The sequence below is a fragment of the Pleurodeles waltl genome, chromosome 12 (assembly GCF_031143425.1).
Source record: "Pleurodeles waltl isolate 20211129_DDA chromosome 12, aPleWal1.hap1.20221129, whole genome shotgun sequence".
Classification (NCBI taxonomy): domain Eukaryota; kingdom Metazoa; phylum Chordata; class Amphibia; order Caudata; family Salamandridae; genus Pleurodeles; species Pleurodeles waltl.
The window spans coordinates 505,642,112-505,657,494 of NC_090451.1; the positions used below are offsets into that span (position 1 = coordinate 505,642,112).

The 15,383-nt window shown below is 43.5% G+C and overlaps 1 protein-coding gene across 2 annotated transcripts in view; it reads right to left on the reverse strand.

Moving 5' to 3' along the window:
- The window catches only part of LOC138267970 (cytochrome P450 2J2-like), a 257,476-nt gene that overhangs the window by 85,708 nt on the left and 156,385 nt on the right, over positions 1–15,383 (reverse strand). For both annotated transcript variants that reach the window (XM_069217265.1, XM_069217267.1), the window contains exon 8: positions 11,278–11,419. In XM_069217265.1, the coding sequence (XP_069073366.1) occupies positions 11,278–11,419 (142 nt within the window). The remainder of the gene's footprint in view (positions 1–11,277; positions 11,420–15,383) is intronic.

Sequence of the window (15,383 nt, forward strand, 5' to 3'; positions counted from 1 at the left end):
CGTGTCCAGAGATGCACAGCAAAGGCTGCACCTATTTAGAGGTGAAATATTTAAAAGTAACTGAGTTCGTTTTTTGAGGAAACTACATTTATCATGATGCAATGGGGCAGATTATTTGCTGGGATGTTAGGCAGGTGTGCTCCTAACTGATTGTGACTTTAAAAAGGCTCCCTTGAGCCACTGGGCTGACGAGCTCTGGAGCATGCCAGTGAAGAGGTATTGAAACCGGATGATTAATGGCAGCATTTCCAGCACCCCGCAAACTTGTTCTCTGCTGAAGAAGGGATTAACCCAGAAACACATGTGTCCAGAGATGCACAGCAAAGGCTGCACCTATTTAGAGGTGAAATATTGAAAAGTAACTGAGTTCGTTTTTTGAGGAAACTACATTTATCATGATGCAATGGGGCAGATTATTTGCTGGGATGTTAGGCAGGTGTGCTCCTAACTGATTGTGACTTTAAAAAGGCTCCCTTGAGCCACTGGGCTGACGAGCTCTGGAGCATGCCAGTGAAGAGGTATTGAAACCGGATGATTAATGGCAGCATTTCCAGCACCCCGCAAACTTGTTCTCTGCTGAAGAAGGGATTAACCCAGAAACACATGTGTCCAGAGATGCACAGCAAAGGCTGCACCTATTTAGAGGTGAAATATTTAAAAGTAACTGAGTTCGTTTTTTGAGGAAACTACATTTATCATGATGCAATGGGGCAGATTATTTGCTGGGATGTTAGGCAGGTGTGCTCCTAACTGATTGTGACTTTAAAAAGGCTCCCTTGAGCCACTGGGCTGACGAGCTCTGGAGCATGCCAGTGAAGAGGTATTGAAACCGGATGATTAATGGCAGCATTTCCAGCACCCCGCAAACTTGTTCTCTGCTGAAGAAGGGATTAACCCAGAAACACATGTGTCCAGAGATGCACAGCAAAGGCTGCACCTATTTAGAGGTGAAATATTTAAAAGTAACTGAGTTCGTTTTTTGAGGAAACTACATTTATCATGATGCAATGGGGCAGATTATTTGATGGGATGTTAGGCAGGTGTGCTCCTAACTGATTGTGACTTTAAAAAGGCTCCCTTGAGCCACTGGGCTGACGAGCTCTGGAGCATGCCAGTGAAGAGGTATTGAAACCGGATGATTAATGGCAGCATTTCCAGCACCCCGCAAACTTGTTCTCTGCTGAAGAAGGGATTAACCCAGAAACACATGTGTCCAGAGATGCACAGCAAAGGCTGCACCTATTTAGAGGTGAAATATTGAAAAGTAACTGAGTTCGTTTTTTGAGGAAACTACATTTATCATGATGCAATGGGGAAGATTATTTGCTGGGATGTTAGGCAGGTGTGCTCCTAACTGATTGTGACTTTAAAAAGGCTCCCTTGAGCCACTGGGCTGACGAGCTCTGGAGCATGCCAGTGAAGAGGTATTGAAACCGGATGATTAATGGCAGCATTTCCAGCACCCCGCAAACTTGTTCTCTGCTGAAGAAGGGATTAACCCAGAAACACATGTGTCCAGAGATGCACAGCAAAGGCTGCACCTATTTAGAGGTGAAATATTGAAAAGTAACTGAGTTCGTTTTTTGAGGAAACTACATTTATCATGATGCAATGGGGAAGATTATTTGCTGGGATGTTAGGCAGGTGTGCTCCTAACTGATTGTGACTTTAAAAAGGCTCCCTTGAGCCACTGGGCTGACGAGCTCTGGAGCATGCCAGTGAAGAGGTATTGAAACCGGATGATTAATGGCAGCATTTCCAGCACCCCGCAAACTTGTTCTCTGCTGAAGAAGGGATTAACCCAGAAACACATGTGTCCAGAGATGCACAGCAAAGGCTGCACCTATTTAGAGGTGAAATATTGAAAAGTAACTGAGTTCGTTTTTTGAGGAAACTACATTTATCATGATGCAATGGGGCAGATTATTTGCTGGGATGTTAGGCAGGTGTGCTCCTAACTGATTGTGACTTTAAAAAGGCTCCCTTGAGCCACTGGGCTGACGAGGTCTGGAGCATGCCAGTGAAGAGGTATTGAAACCGGATGATTAATGGCAGCATTTCCAGCACCCCGCAAACTTGTTCTCTGCTGAAGAAGGGATTAACCCAGAAACACATGTGTCCAGAGATGCACAGCAAAGGCTGCACCTATTTAGAGGTGAAATATTTAAAAGTAACTGAGTTCGTTTTTTGACGAAACTACATTTATCATGATGCAATGGGGCAGATTATTTGCTGGGATGTTAGGCAGGTGTGCTCCTAACTGATTGTGACTTTAAAAAGGCTCCCTTGAGCCACTGGGCTGACGAGCTCTGGAGCATGCCAGTGAAGAGGTATTGAAACCGGATGATTAATGGCAGCATTTCCAGCACCCCGCAAACTTGTTCTCTGCTGAAGAAGGGATTAACCCAGAAACACATGTGTCCAGAGATGCACAGCAAAGGCTGCACCTATTTAGAGGTGAAATATTTAAAAGTAACTGAGTTCGTTTTTTGAGGAAACTACATTTATCATGATGCAATGGGGCAGATTATTTGCTGGGATGTTAGGCAGGTGTGCTCCTAACTGATTGTGACTTTAAAAAGGCTCCCTTGAGCCACTGGGCTGACGAGCTCTGGAGCATGCCAGTGAAGAGGTATTGAAACCGGATGATTAATGGCAGCATTTCCAGCACCCCGCAAACTTGTTCTCTGCTGAAGAAGGGATTAACCCAGAAACACATGTGTCCAGAGATGCACAGCAAAGGCTGCACCTATTTAGAGGTGAAATATTTAAAAGTAACTGAGTTCGTTTTTTTGAGGAAACTACATTTATCATGATGCAATGGGGCAGATTATTTGCTGGGATGTTAGGCAGGTGTGCTCCTAACTGATTGTGACTTTAAAAAGGCTCCCTTGAGCCACTGGGCTGACGAGCTCTGGAGCATGCCAGTGAAGAGGTATTGAAACCGGATGATTAATGGCAGCATTTCCAGCACCCCGCAAACTTGTTCTCTGCTGAAGAAGGGATTAACCCAGAAACACATGTGTCCAGAGATGCACAGCAAAGGCTGCACCTATTTAGAGGTGAAATATTGAAAAGTAACTGAGTTCGTTTTTTGAGGAAACTACATTTATCATGATGCAATGGGGAAGATTATTTGCTGGGATGTTAGGCAGGTGTGCTCCTAACTGATTGTGACTTTAAAAAGGCTCCCTTGAGCCACTGGGCTGACGAGCTCTGGAGCATGCCAGTGAAGAGGTATTGAAACCGGATGATTAATGGCAGCATTTCCAGCACCCCGCAAACTTGTTCTCTGCTGAAGAAGGGATTAACCCAGAAACACATGTGTCCAGAATGCACAGCAAAGGCTGCACCTATTTAGAGGTGAAATATTGAAAAGTAACTGAGTTCGTTTTTTGAGGAAACTACATTTATCATGATGCAATGGGGCAGATTATTTGCTGGGATGTTAGGCAGGTGTGCTCCTAACTGATTGTGACTTTAAAAAGGCTCCCTTGAGCCACTGGGCTGACGAGCTCTGGAGCATGCCAGTGAAGAGGTATTGAAACCGGATGATTAATGGCAGCATTTCCAGCACCCCGCAAACTTGTTCTCTGCTGAAGAAGGGATTAACCCAGAAACACATGTGTCCAGAGATGCACAGCAAAGGCTGCACCTATTTAGAGGTGAAATATTGAAAAGTAACTGAGTTCGTTTTTTGAGGAAACTACATTTATCATGATGCAATGGGGCAGATTATTTGCTGGGATGTTAGGCAGGTGTGCTCCTAACTGATTGTGACTTTAAAAAGGCTCCCTTGAGCCACTGGGCTGACGAGCTCTGGAGCATGCCAGTGAAGAGGTATTGAAACCGGATGATTAATGGCAGCATTTCCAGCACCCCGCAAACTTGTTCTCTGCTGAAGAAGGGATTAACCCAGAAACACATGTGTCCAGAGATGCACAGCAAAGGCTGCACCTATTTAGAGGTGAAATATTTAAAAGTAACTGAGTTCGTTTTTTGAGGAAACTACATTTATCATGATGCAATGGGGCAGATTATTTGCTGGGATGTTAGGCAGGTGTGCTCCTAACTGATTGGGCCAATATTTATACCTGTTGCCCACTTTAAAGTAGGAGAAGCTTCTAGATGATTCCACCCCCTCCACCAGAGGTGGTTGGAATTTCCTACCTCCCTGCTTGGTTCTAGATGGTCTGGGGTCACAAATGGTAGGGACAAGAAAATGCTTACTTTAAAAAGTGGCATTTTCAGAATTGTGACTAATAATCCAACGTTATCATTTATCATTAAAGAGTGCTTTACATTAGACTTCTTTAGGCACCAAACCCGACCTGTCTACATACTCCCAATTGAACGTTAGCACTTATAAAATCTAAGAAAGTGACCCAATGTTATCCTTGTCATAGTGAAAAACAAATCTATGGGTTTCATCACCGGGACATGTAAAACTTGAAAGTACATGCCCTACGTTTTAAATACAAAACACCCTGCCCCCTGGGCTTTTCAGTGCTTACCCTACAGGTGACATATGTATTACAAAAGGAAGGTTTGAGCCTGGCAAAAGGTTTATTCTGCCAGCTCAACATGGCAGTTGAAAACTGCACACGTAGGCTGCAATGGCAGGCCTCGGACATGTTTAGAAGGGCTACTTAAGTGGGTGGCACAATAAGTGCTGCAGGGTCACTACTATCATTTAATTTACAGGCCCTGGGTACTTGCTTTACCACTTTACTAGGGAATTACAAGCACATTAAGGGGCATATTTATACTCCGTTTGCGCCGGAATTGCGTCGGTTTTTTTGACGCAATTTCGACGCAAAACTAACTCCATATTTATACTTTGGCGTTAGACGCGTCTAGCGCCAAAGTCCATGGAGTTTGCGGCATTTTTTAGCGTGGACACCTACTTTGCATTAATGAGATGCAAGGTAGGCGTTCACGTCTAAAAAATCGACTCCGAGGCATGTGTGTCGGATTTATACTCCTGGGCAAAATTCACGGCCGGGAGTGGGCGGGTCAAAAAAAATGACGTACGGCCGCTTTTGCGCTGTTTTTTCGCGCCTGCAAAAGGCAGGCGTTAAGGGACCTGTGGGCTCTGAAGGAGCCCAGAGGTGCCCTCCCATGCCCCCAGGGACACCCCCTGTCACCCTTGCCCACCCCAGGAGGACATCCAAGGCTGGAGGGACCCATCCCAGGGACATTAAGGTAAGTTCAGGTAAGTGTTTTTTTTCATTTTTTTTGGTGGCATAGGGGGGCCTGAATTGTGCCCCCCTACATGCCACTATGCCCAATGACCATGCCCAGGGGACAGAAGTCCCCTGGGCATGGCCATTGGGCAAGGGGGCATGACTCCTGTCTTTGCTAAGACAGGAGTCATTTCTATGGGGGTTGGGAGTCGGAAAAAATGGCGCAAATCGGGTTGAGGCGAAAAAATTGCCTCAACCTGACTTGCCCCATTTCTTGACGCCCAAGCCCCATATCCCCCTACGCCGGCGCTGCCTGGTGTACGTCGTTTTTTTACACGCACACCAGGCAGCGCCGGCGGCTAACGCCGGCTAACGTCATTGATTAAATACGGCGCCCGCATGGTGCTTCAGAATGGCGTTAGCCGGCGCTAATTTTTTTTAACGCAAAACTGCGTTAGCGCAGTTTTGCATCAAAAAGTATAAATATGGCCCTAAATATGTCAATTGGGTATGAGCCAATTTTACTATGCTTAGGGGATGGAGCATAAGCACTTTACCACTGGTTGGTAGTGGTAAAGTACACAGGGTCCTAAGGCCAGTAAAAAAGAGGTTGGCAAAAATAGGAGGTGTGAAGGAAAAACATTTGGGGGAAGACCACCCTAAGATGCAACATGCAACATTATATGTATCACTGAATAAGAGAAATTGCAAGAGAAGCCAGCATTAAATCCACTGAATGCAAGTATGTTTTCAATGGAGTAGCATGTGCAGGGAAATTTGTGGAAACTTTAAATTATGGAAATATAACCACTGTGGAAGAGATTTATGTTCAGAGACCAGACGTTCAAGGGTCTTGTTTGTTGAGCAATGTTATTTCCCAAACCATGAGTCTGATTCCAATGACAATTAATGTGACAGCACAAAATCCTGTACTAAAAACATATCCCAGCCTGTTTCAGGGTTTAAGTAAATTAAGAGATAAGACAATTACTTTACATGTAAATTAATCCATCAAACCTGCCGCACAGACTTATAGGCTAGTTCCTATACATTTGCAAGGAAAGTTGGAAGATTAAATAAATTATATTCACAACAGGATACTATCCAAACAGCAAAGGGCATAAATCATTGTGTATCATCAATAGCAGTGGTTCCGAGAAAAAAACCTCCAACAATATTAGAATATGTGTTGACATGAGAGTAACCAATTTAGCAATCAAAAGAGAAAGACATCCGTTCACATTTGAATGTTATGATAAGTAATCTAAATGAGTGAATGATATTCTCAAAATTAGATCTGGTTAAAGGATAGAATCAGCAAGAACTAGAACAGTGGAGATCCATAACGATTTCTTCCACAGATTTGTGTTGGTTCATATACAAAAGGTAAATGTTCAATGGCTGAAATTTTCCAGGAAACTAAAACCTCAACAGACCCATAAAAACTACATAAATTATTGAGATGTTATTCTCCAAATAACATGAAGAGCATGGCTATGCTCTAGAAGAAATGTGTAAAAGTATGACGCAAACTGGATTAACATTAAACACAGAGAAATATAATGATAAATTATCACAAATTTTATGGTCATACATTCTCTAAGTCAGATATGCAACCAAACATTGCAAAAGAGGCAACTAAAAGTGCTACGGCAGCTCCAAACGATATGTCTGACATGCGTTATTTTCCGGGAATGGTAAATATTTCATAAAAGATTATGCTACAACCAGAAATCCTTTACGTGAATTGATAAAGAAAGGAAAACATTTCTGTGGAATAAGTATAGTTGTGATCCTGCGCTCAAAAAATGAACAGAAGAAATATTGTCAGCTACACATCTGGTATATTTTATTCCTTCTCTTTGCAAACAACTAATCATGGATTTGAGTCCTGTAGGACTGGGGGCAATTTTGGTTCAACAAAAGCCAGGAACATAAACACCCAAACGTGGATATGTTATGTCCCATGCAAATTGTAGTTTGGCTGAAGTATGAAAGGTAACATTATCATATTTTTTTGTATGGAACTTATCATAATAACAGATCATCCAGCTTTGAGAACCATTTTTGACAGTTGAAGATCACGTCTGCTGCCACATATAGAACGATGAATCAATCAGGCATGAGGTTGATGGATTATAATTTTAAAATCATGAATCAAACAGGGAATGCATTTAATACAACTATTTATCAAGACACTCTTCAGTACACAGCAAGACTAAAGGTTCGATTGCATTTGAATATTAGCATTTCTTAGTGAAAACTGCAATTGCAAAAAGAATTTCAGAAAGGGTCTAATAGAAGCTTGGTGATAGATGACACGATGCAAGAGATGAAAAAGACAGTCGAAACATACAGATGTAGGCGGCTGATTGAAGCTGTTTCCAACAGCAGTAAAGAAGAAGGACAGGCTCACATTTCAAAACATGCAAGATCAGTTGTCTGCAACTTTGACTGACAGTTTTGAAAACAAGTTTATAATATCAGATGTCCTGCAGCAGTGAGTAATTGACATTGCCCATGAAAGTCACAGATGAGCAAATGAAAAAATATTTCTAACAGACAAAGCCTGATTTCCATGATTGGATGCCGTGCGAAGTGGGAGTATGAGAAAATTGTGCAGTCTTGTCATCTGTGTCATTGCTCATCAAATAAACTGTATCCTGAAGGTTGGAAAATGTCAAAGTTACCTGATACAGTTTGATCCATGCTGGCTATAGATTTCTATGATGCTTTATAGTTGTGACAATATATACTGTCATTGGTGATGAATATTCCTGTAATCAATTAGTGAAACAAATATCTTCAATGTCAGCAAGGGCAGTGTTGCCAGAACCAGATGTAATTTCCTCAAAGTGGAACCCATAGGTGCTGAAAGTAGTGATGGAGGGTGCTGCAGTACCCCCAGAAAAAATCATTGTGGAATTCAGAAGGTGAATGAGCAATAAAGATGCCTTTAAGTTTATCTTGTAACATTAGCAGGGCGTACAAAGGCAAAGGTCAAATGTCAGGCTATGTCTTCTGACATATTGCACTTATTTGGAAACTAGTGTGTATTTTTGTTTTTTTGGCTGCAATGTGTATGGATTTTGTAAAAGTGCTCTATGTTACAATCCTGCTGTGGCACAGAAAGATAAGGGAAAAGCTGTATGATGTAACTTTTTTTTAACACACAACAACATTTAAATACTAAATGAACTATGCACATATTTCAAATTATATTAGAAATAGAAAAGCACAAATAAAGAACATTTTGTGTAATTCTGGAGAGTGATGTAAACAAAGATTTTAATAGGATCAAAATAAACAAATCAAGACACTATAATTAAGAATGTGCAAATGATAAATATTTACTGAAACTCGATTTTCATGCTTTATCGTTTATGTGGTATATAGTTGTACAGGTAAAACTGTCTGTTTATGCAAATTTAGTGCTCGTTTTAACTGAAAATGTGCTTTCTTTAAATGACAGTGCACTACCTCACCAGTGCTCCAAAATGCACCATCAGCTACATTCCACATCCCTACCACTCTTTTGCTGAATTGGCAAGGCACATTTGCTACACTTTTTTGCGTTGCTTAGATTTTTCACACTCCCTGTTACTCCATTGACATATTATTAATATCAGCACCCTTTCTCTGAATATTGTTCCAGCACCACTGGGGAATATCTGATGTCTTAAAGACAGGTTGTTGGACCTGGCCCTTTTCGCAGGGTCATCCCCAAGCTTTTTGCCTCCTTCCTCCTATTTGTTTCTGACCAGTTTGTGTTGGCTTTAGGACTCTGGGCACTTTACCACTGCTAACCAGTGCTAAAGTGCATATGCTCTCTGTCTAAATTGCATTGGTGATTGGTTTATCCTTGGTTGGTATATTTGATTTACTGGTAAGTCCCTTGTAAAGTGCACTAGAGGTGCCCAGGGCCTGGAAATCAAATGCTACTAGAGGGCCTGCAGCAATGATTGTGCTACCCACATGAGTAACCCTGTAAACATGGCTCACACCTGCCACTGCAGTGCCTGTGTGTGCAGTTTTAAACTGCCAATTCGACCTGGCAATTGTGCAAACCTTCCCTTTTTGTACATTTAAGACACCCCTAAGATAGGCCGTAGATAGCCCCACGTGCAGGATGCAGTGTATGATAAAGGTAGGACATGTATTGATGTGTTTTACATGTACTAACAGTGAAATACTGCTAAATCCGGTTTTCACTGGTGCAAGGTGTATCTCTCTCATAGGTTAACATGGGACCTGCCTTTAAATAACTTTTAAGTTCAGTTTCCCTTTGGGAGAAGATGGACATCTGGAGTTTGGTGTCTCTGCACTCACAATTTAAACATTTTTAAGTTGCCGCTTTAAAAATGACACTTTCAGAAAATAGACATTTTCTTGCTTAAAGTATTCTGTGAATCTTCCTGCTTGTGTATTCCTTGTCTGGGTCAGACTGACAATTGGGTTGTTTGTGAATCTCCTCGAAACAGTGACACAAAGGGAGCTGAGGTGTAGCCTGCATATTCTGATGAGCCAGAGTGGAGGGAGGAGTGGTCACTTACACCTGAATTGGCTGTGCCTGCTCTCACACAATGCAGTCTCCAATCCCTTGGTGTTTGTCTGGAGCCAGACCTGGGCAAGGCAGGATCCTGTAAACAACAGAAACCTTTCTTTGACATTGGGCAACTTCAAAGGCAGAAAGGGGTATAAGTATTGGACCCAAACCCCGACTTTAGATCACTTCATGGATTCGAGAGGAACCTCTGCCAGGAGAAGAGCTGAAGGAGAAATGCTACCCCTTCCTGTGACTGTGCTTTGTTGGGCTATCCTGCAGTTGCTACTTCTGCCTGAGAAAGGGGACAAAGACTGTACTTTGTGGTATATTCCGGCTTGGGAGGTATCTCCAAGGGCTTGGACTGAGCTTGCCCCCTGTTCTGAAGTCTCAGGGCCATCAAAGACTTCCCCTGCCAGTCCCTGGACTCTCTGCTGAGACTCCTGCCCTGTCAAGTGGCGCCCTCTCCAGTCCCTGGGCTCTTGAAAGGAGAAGCTGGTGGAAAATCAAGAAGGAAACCAACTTCGGACGACTCCAGACTGACGCCACTGCCGAATCCCATGATGCTACAGAAGCTGTGGTCCTCGCTGGAGTGCGACCACCCCGGATACCCGACGCCGCTGCAGTCTCCCTGAAGTCCGCGATTATGTGGAAGTCGCTGCACCACATTGTGACCGCCAGATATCGACTCTGCCAAAAGTGCAAGGATCCAACACGTCACACTGATGCTGCCTCACCTCCACCGCTCTGCAGCAAGGACCTGACTCCTCTTTGTGACGCCTCAGCTCCTTCACTTTGCAGCACTGGATCCAGTGACACCACGATCCCCGACTAATTGCACCGGCTTGTTACCTCATTTTCACAAGGTACTGTACCTGTGGGTCCATGTGACTCCGTGACCAGTGCCACTGACGTCGGAATTTTGGGAACGGCTCAGTGACATCACCAGTTCGAAGCATTTGTGTTCCTAAGTGCTACATTGAAGTTTAATCTTTAAAATTTCATAACTTTGCCTGTGTATGTTGGATGTTTGTTGTTTTGGTCTTGTTTTGCTCAGATAAATATTGGATAGTTTTCTATCCTGGGATTTAGTGTCATTGTTTAGTGTTTTTACTGTATTACTGTGTGTGTTGGTACAAATACTTTACGCATTATCTCTGGGTTAAACCTTTCTGTTCGTGCTAAGCTACCAAGGCGGCAAGCGGGGGTTATACAGGTGTGTTTCTCCTTTGACCTGACTAGAGTGAGGGTCCTTGCTTGGACAGGGCGTAATCTGAGTGCCAACCTAAGACCCCATTTCTAACAGTGGGGTTCCACAAAAGTCAAACGGTTAAGAGCCACTGGTTTACCCCATTGTTTTCCAAGCTCTGCCATGTTCATTTTGCTATTATTTAACTTCAGCACAGCCACCTTTAAGCATTGTCAAAGTGGTGTTTATAGAATTATTTCAGTATATATTATTTTTAAAGTCTCTTGACAACAGCAATGAAGTTTTGAGAAGCCTTAGAAGTGGCATTGCATGGTGTAGAAAAAGAGAGCTAAGTCTACCTGCTCCAAAAGGCATGAAGGCCTCCGGCTTGACAAATTCCCCCTTGTCATTCAGAAAGTTTGAAGGATTGAATTCATGTGGGAACTTCCAGAGAGACTCTTCGTAGTGAACTGAAGAAAGGTTGGTAAAAATCTGTGTTCCCTAAGTGGTAAGAAACAAAATAGGTTATAAAGAAGACAGGATTATTTTTAGTCATATGGTAGATATTCATTAAACAAACTAATACAAATTAAAACGCTGTTATATGACAACATTCATACTGCTGTTGTGTTTGATTTTTTCACTAAAGTGCAGGTGAGAGTGCCTCAGAAAAACAGGTCCCCTTTTGCGCATTGCTGTGGAACTTGTTGGTGATCCCATGAGTGCCTCAGCTTGTATACCCAGGAAGAGGAAGGGACAGAACTCTCTCCTTGAATGGCAGAAAGATTGTCCGAAGTGTGTATGTACTAGGTATGGGGGAATGGCAGCAGCTGAAGGTGGCTGATTGGTTATGTTCCTGCGAGGAAGTGGCTGGCTGAGTATGCCAGAAGAAATACTGTTCTAGTAGGAGCTGAAGTAAATACATTTGTGCACCTTAGCAGGAACGACCTGAGATTCAGAATGTAGGCCCTGCAACCTCTTCAGGGGTGATCCTGTTGAAGACCTCCTCAAAAGAAAGGATAGACAATTCGATGGCCCAGGGTCTCTAGGGGTGAGTGCAGAACTGACCACCAGCTGGCACCTTCATCAGAGTTTCCTGTTCCCTATGTATTTCTGCAACTTAGGAAAGACATGGAAAAAGATAGATGTTGTTTGGAATATAGGCTAACAAGATTTATAGCAAGGTGGTAAGTGTCAGGCTACCACTTCCTGTGGTGAAGCATGGTTTGCTTTCCTGGTGGACATACCCTCCAATTTCCATGCGATCTTAAAACATGCATCTATATTGTCGACAACACCTTTTGCTCAATTAATATAATTTACTCTCCTTGTGCAACCATCTTCAGAATTAAATTGAATTGTTTTTTGTGTGCAAATGTTTACAATAACACAATAATTCTCAAAACATCTGTTTTAAAACCAGTTAATCCACGGGTACCTGCAGTTTAAAGCTTCTTTGTTTAAAATGAAAACTCCTACGTTTGTGAAACTCTGCAACAGGTAGCACACCCTTAAAGTGCTTATGAGAGATCTGCCTAACCGTCTAAAAGAACAATCTCAACCCTCTCTTAGAGCCAGTGCGTGGGGGATTTTACAATGTGTTAAGGTGCTACTCGCGGCTTTTAGACCGTGCATTTTAGCGAGCCCTTCAAATGATGGGCCATCAAAGTGCCATATGCATCAGGTCCTGGAGACAAAATTACAACCCTCCTCTCGCAGATCAACGAAGGCGTGCCTGTTGCTGCCCCATTCTCTGTCATCTGGCTGATGCGGATATATTGACTGTCCCATGTGGGACATTTGCAGAAGTGAAATCGCAAGTCAGAGAAATTTCAGAAAGAAAGCCGATAGCTGTGTCTATTTGCCTTTCAAGCAGTATTGTACAGTGTTGTGGCACGTCTGAATAGTTAATGCTCGAAGTGTAAGTCGCAACCAGCATCTTAAATACTGTAGTAACGGTTCACAAACGCAGACAATGTGGATGAAGGATTCTACTCCCCTAGCACATAGTCTGCATTACCTGTTATCATCATGTTCCTTCAGATCAACCCCAAACTTAGTTTCATCAAGTGTTTTTTCATTTCCTTACCCAATGGTTGGGAAAGGTTAGTTTGGACGAACAGTAAAACAAAGTTAGGGAGAGGGAAAAGGAAATGTGTCCATCTTCCCTAGGATAATCGTTTTTAAACAATTAGAACGAACTAAATTACCAACTTGTCATGAGATGTTTGTGGAGTCTCTAGTCCTTACAAGCAAAGTGGAAGCCCTAGGGTCGTTGTTAAAGAACCCTCATTTATATACCTAGTTGGTGACATTTATCAAGCTAGTTGGTGACATGCTTCATCATCGGGTTCCCACCCTGGGTGTGGAATGCTCCAAGGGTGTGCTTCAACGCCAGATATACTGCGGAGCTGTTTTTTTTTTTAAGGTGCATGATGTGCAAATGATTTAAAAATTGTCTCAAGGTCTACCACCTGATACCGCTCTTTGGCCCATATTTATACTTTTTTAGCGCCGCTTTTTGGCGCAAAAACGGCGCAAACTTATAAAATACAATTGTATTTTGCAAGTTTGCGCCGTTTCTGCATCAAAAAATGACGCATGTGCGGCGCTAAAAAAAGTATAAATATGGGCCTTTATTCTTTGGTGACCTTGGGCAAGATGCAAAAAGAGGGGATTTTTTTTTACTTCTGTGGTCATCATATATCCCTTTTGTCATGGTCATGTTTCAGCCATTTTCCATGTGCCCATCAGGGTCAATATGGCTTTCATCAGGGCCAAGTTGCCTGTTGCGCATGCATCCTAAGGCATGGGCTATGAGTATTTTTAATTAAAATTACTTTCTAACGTCAAGAGCTGCTTCTTGCAACTACATCTGTTCTGCAGTCTTTCCAAACAGCATGGTGGCTCTGAGGAGGGTGGACCCTACTCTCATACTTTCGTCAAGGCATCTCACCCTCTCACATACCTCAGTTGTTCCCCTAGGAGGAAGCATCATTGCCTTGTCCAGGTGTTCCTCTAGGGCCAACATGACTTTCATCAGGACCAAGTTGTGTGTTGCGCATGCACCCCAAATCACGCACTGTGAGTATTTTTAATTAAACTTACTTTCTTATGTCAAGAGGGAACAACAGAGGTATGCGAGAGGGTGATGGTCCTTGATAAAGGTGTGACAATAGGGTCCACCCCCTTCGGAGCCACCATGTTATTATAGTATGTTTTAGGGTGTCAGTTTTTGCTTACTTGGCTTTTAGGCAGTAGGGTAAACATTTTGCATTCATTATCATATATAGCCAAGTCAAAATGAATTCTAGGAGAACTTTAGTGTGTGTTGTACTTTCTAGTGGGCAAAGACCCGTCTTTAAAAAGTGATTTGCACCCTATCAAGCCAGTTTGCCAATTTATCTCTTAATGGCAATATTTTATACTGTATGCGATCATTGGTAATAGCTTGCAGCCACCACCTTTAGGAGGGGGCAGAGATCAGGATTCACCATTGACTTTTGAAGTTTACAGAATGCCCAGGTCAATGGGTTTGCTGCTGGCCGTTGAGAATGTGGGGTGACGTACAACCCCTACTATCCAGCCACACCCCCAGATACATGTTGGAGCCCACTGTCTCGATTTTGTTCGCTTCGATGAACCGTACTGAGTTTATAGGTGATGATCATGACTTTTGTCTGTGCAATGTTAATCATTAAGTTATTGGCTTCATAATAAGGGGCAGCAAATTCAAAGGTCTCTGGTGGCCTGTCTGCGCCTGATGAGGAGCACTGTGTCATCCGCATACTGCAACATCTGGATTCAAGGCCTGTTATCCTTGCAGGAAACATCCTTGCCTTTTCCAGATGTGGGGCCAGCATACAGCCTTGCTTTAGGACTTTATTAGTTGAAATTTCTGAAGTTGTTGACCAACCAGAAGCACGATTCGCTGGTGGAGGAGGCGGCATTTTCAACAAGGGCAGGAGCCCTTTAAATCACGTCTTGCGCTCCCAGTCGGCGGGAAGCGCGATTCGCTGGTGGAGGAGACGGCATTTTCAACAAGGGCAGGAGCCCTTTAAATCACATCTTGCGCTCCCACTCCACGGGAAGCGCGATTCGCTGGTGGAGGAGGCGGCATTTTCAACAAGGGCAGGAGCCCTTTAAATTACATCTCGCGCTCCCGCTCCGCGGGACGCGCGATTCGCTGGTGGAGGAGGCGGCATTTTCAACAAGGGCAGGAGCCCTTTAAATTACATCTCGCGCTCCCGCTCCGCGGGAAGCGCGATTCGCTGGTGGGGGAGGCGGCATTTTCAAAAAGGGCAGGAGCACTTTAAATTACATCTCGCGCTCCCGCTCCACGGGACGCGCTCAGGCGGCGCCCGGGCAAAGCCCGGGCCAAGGGCAGGCCCGTCCTGCGCCTGTCAGCGGCTGGCAGAGGCTGGGCTGGGCCACCCCTCTGAGAATTTTCTCGCAAACACAGGAC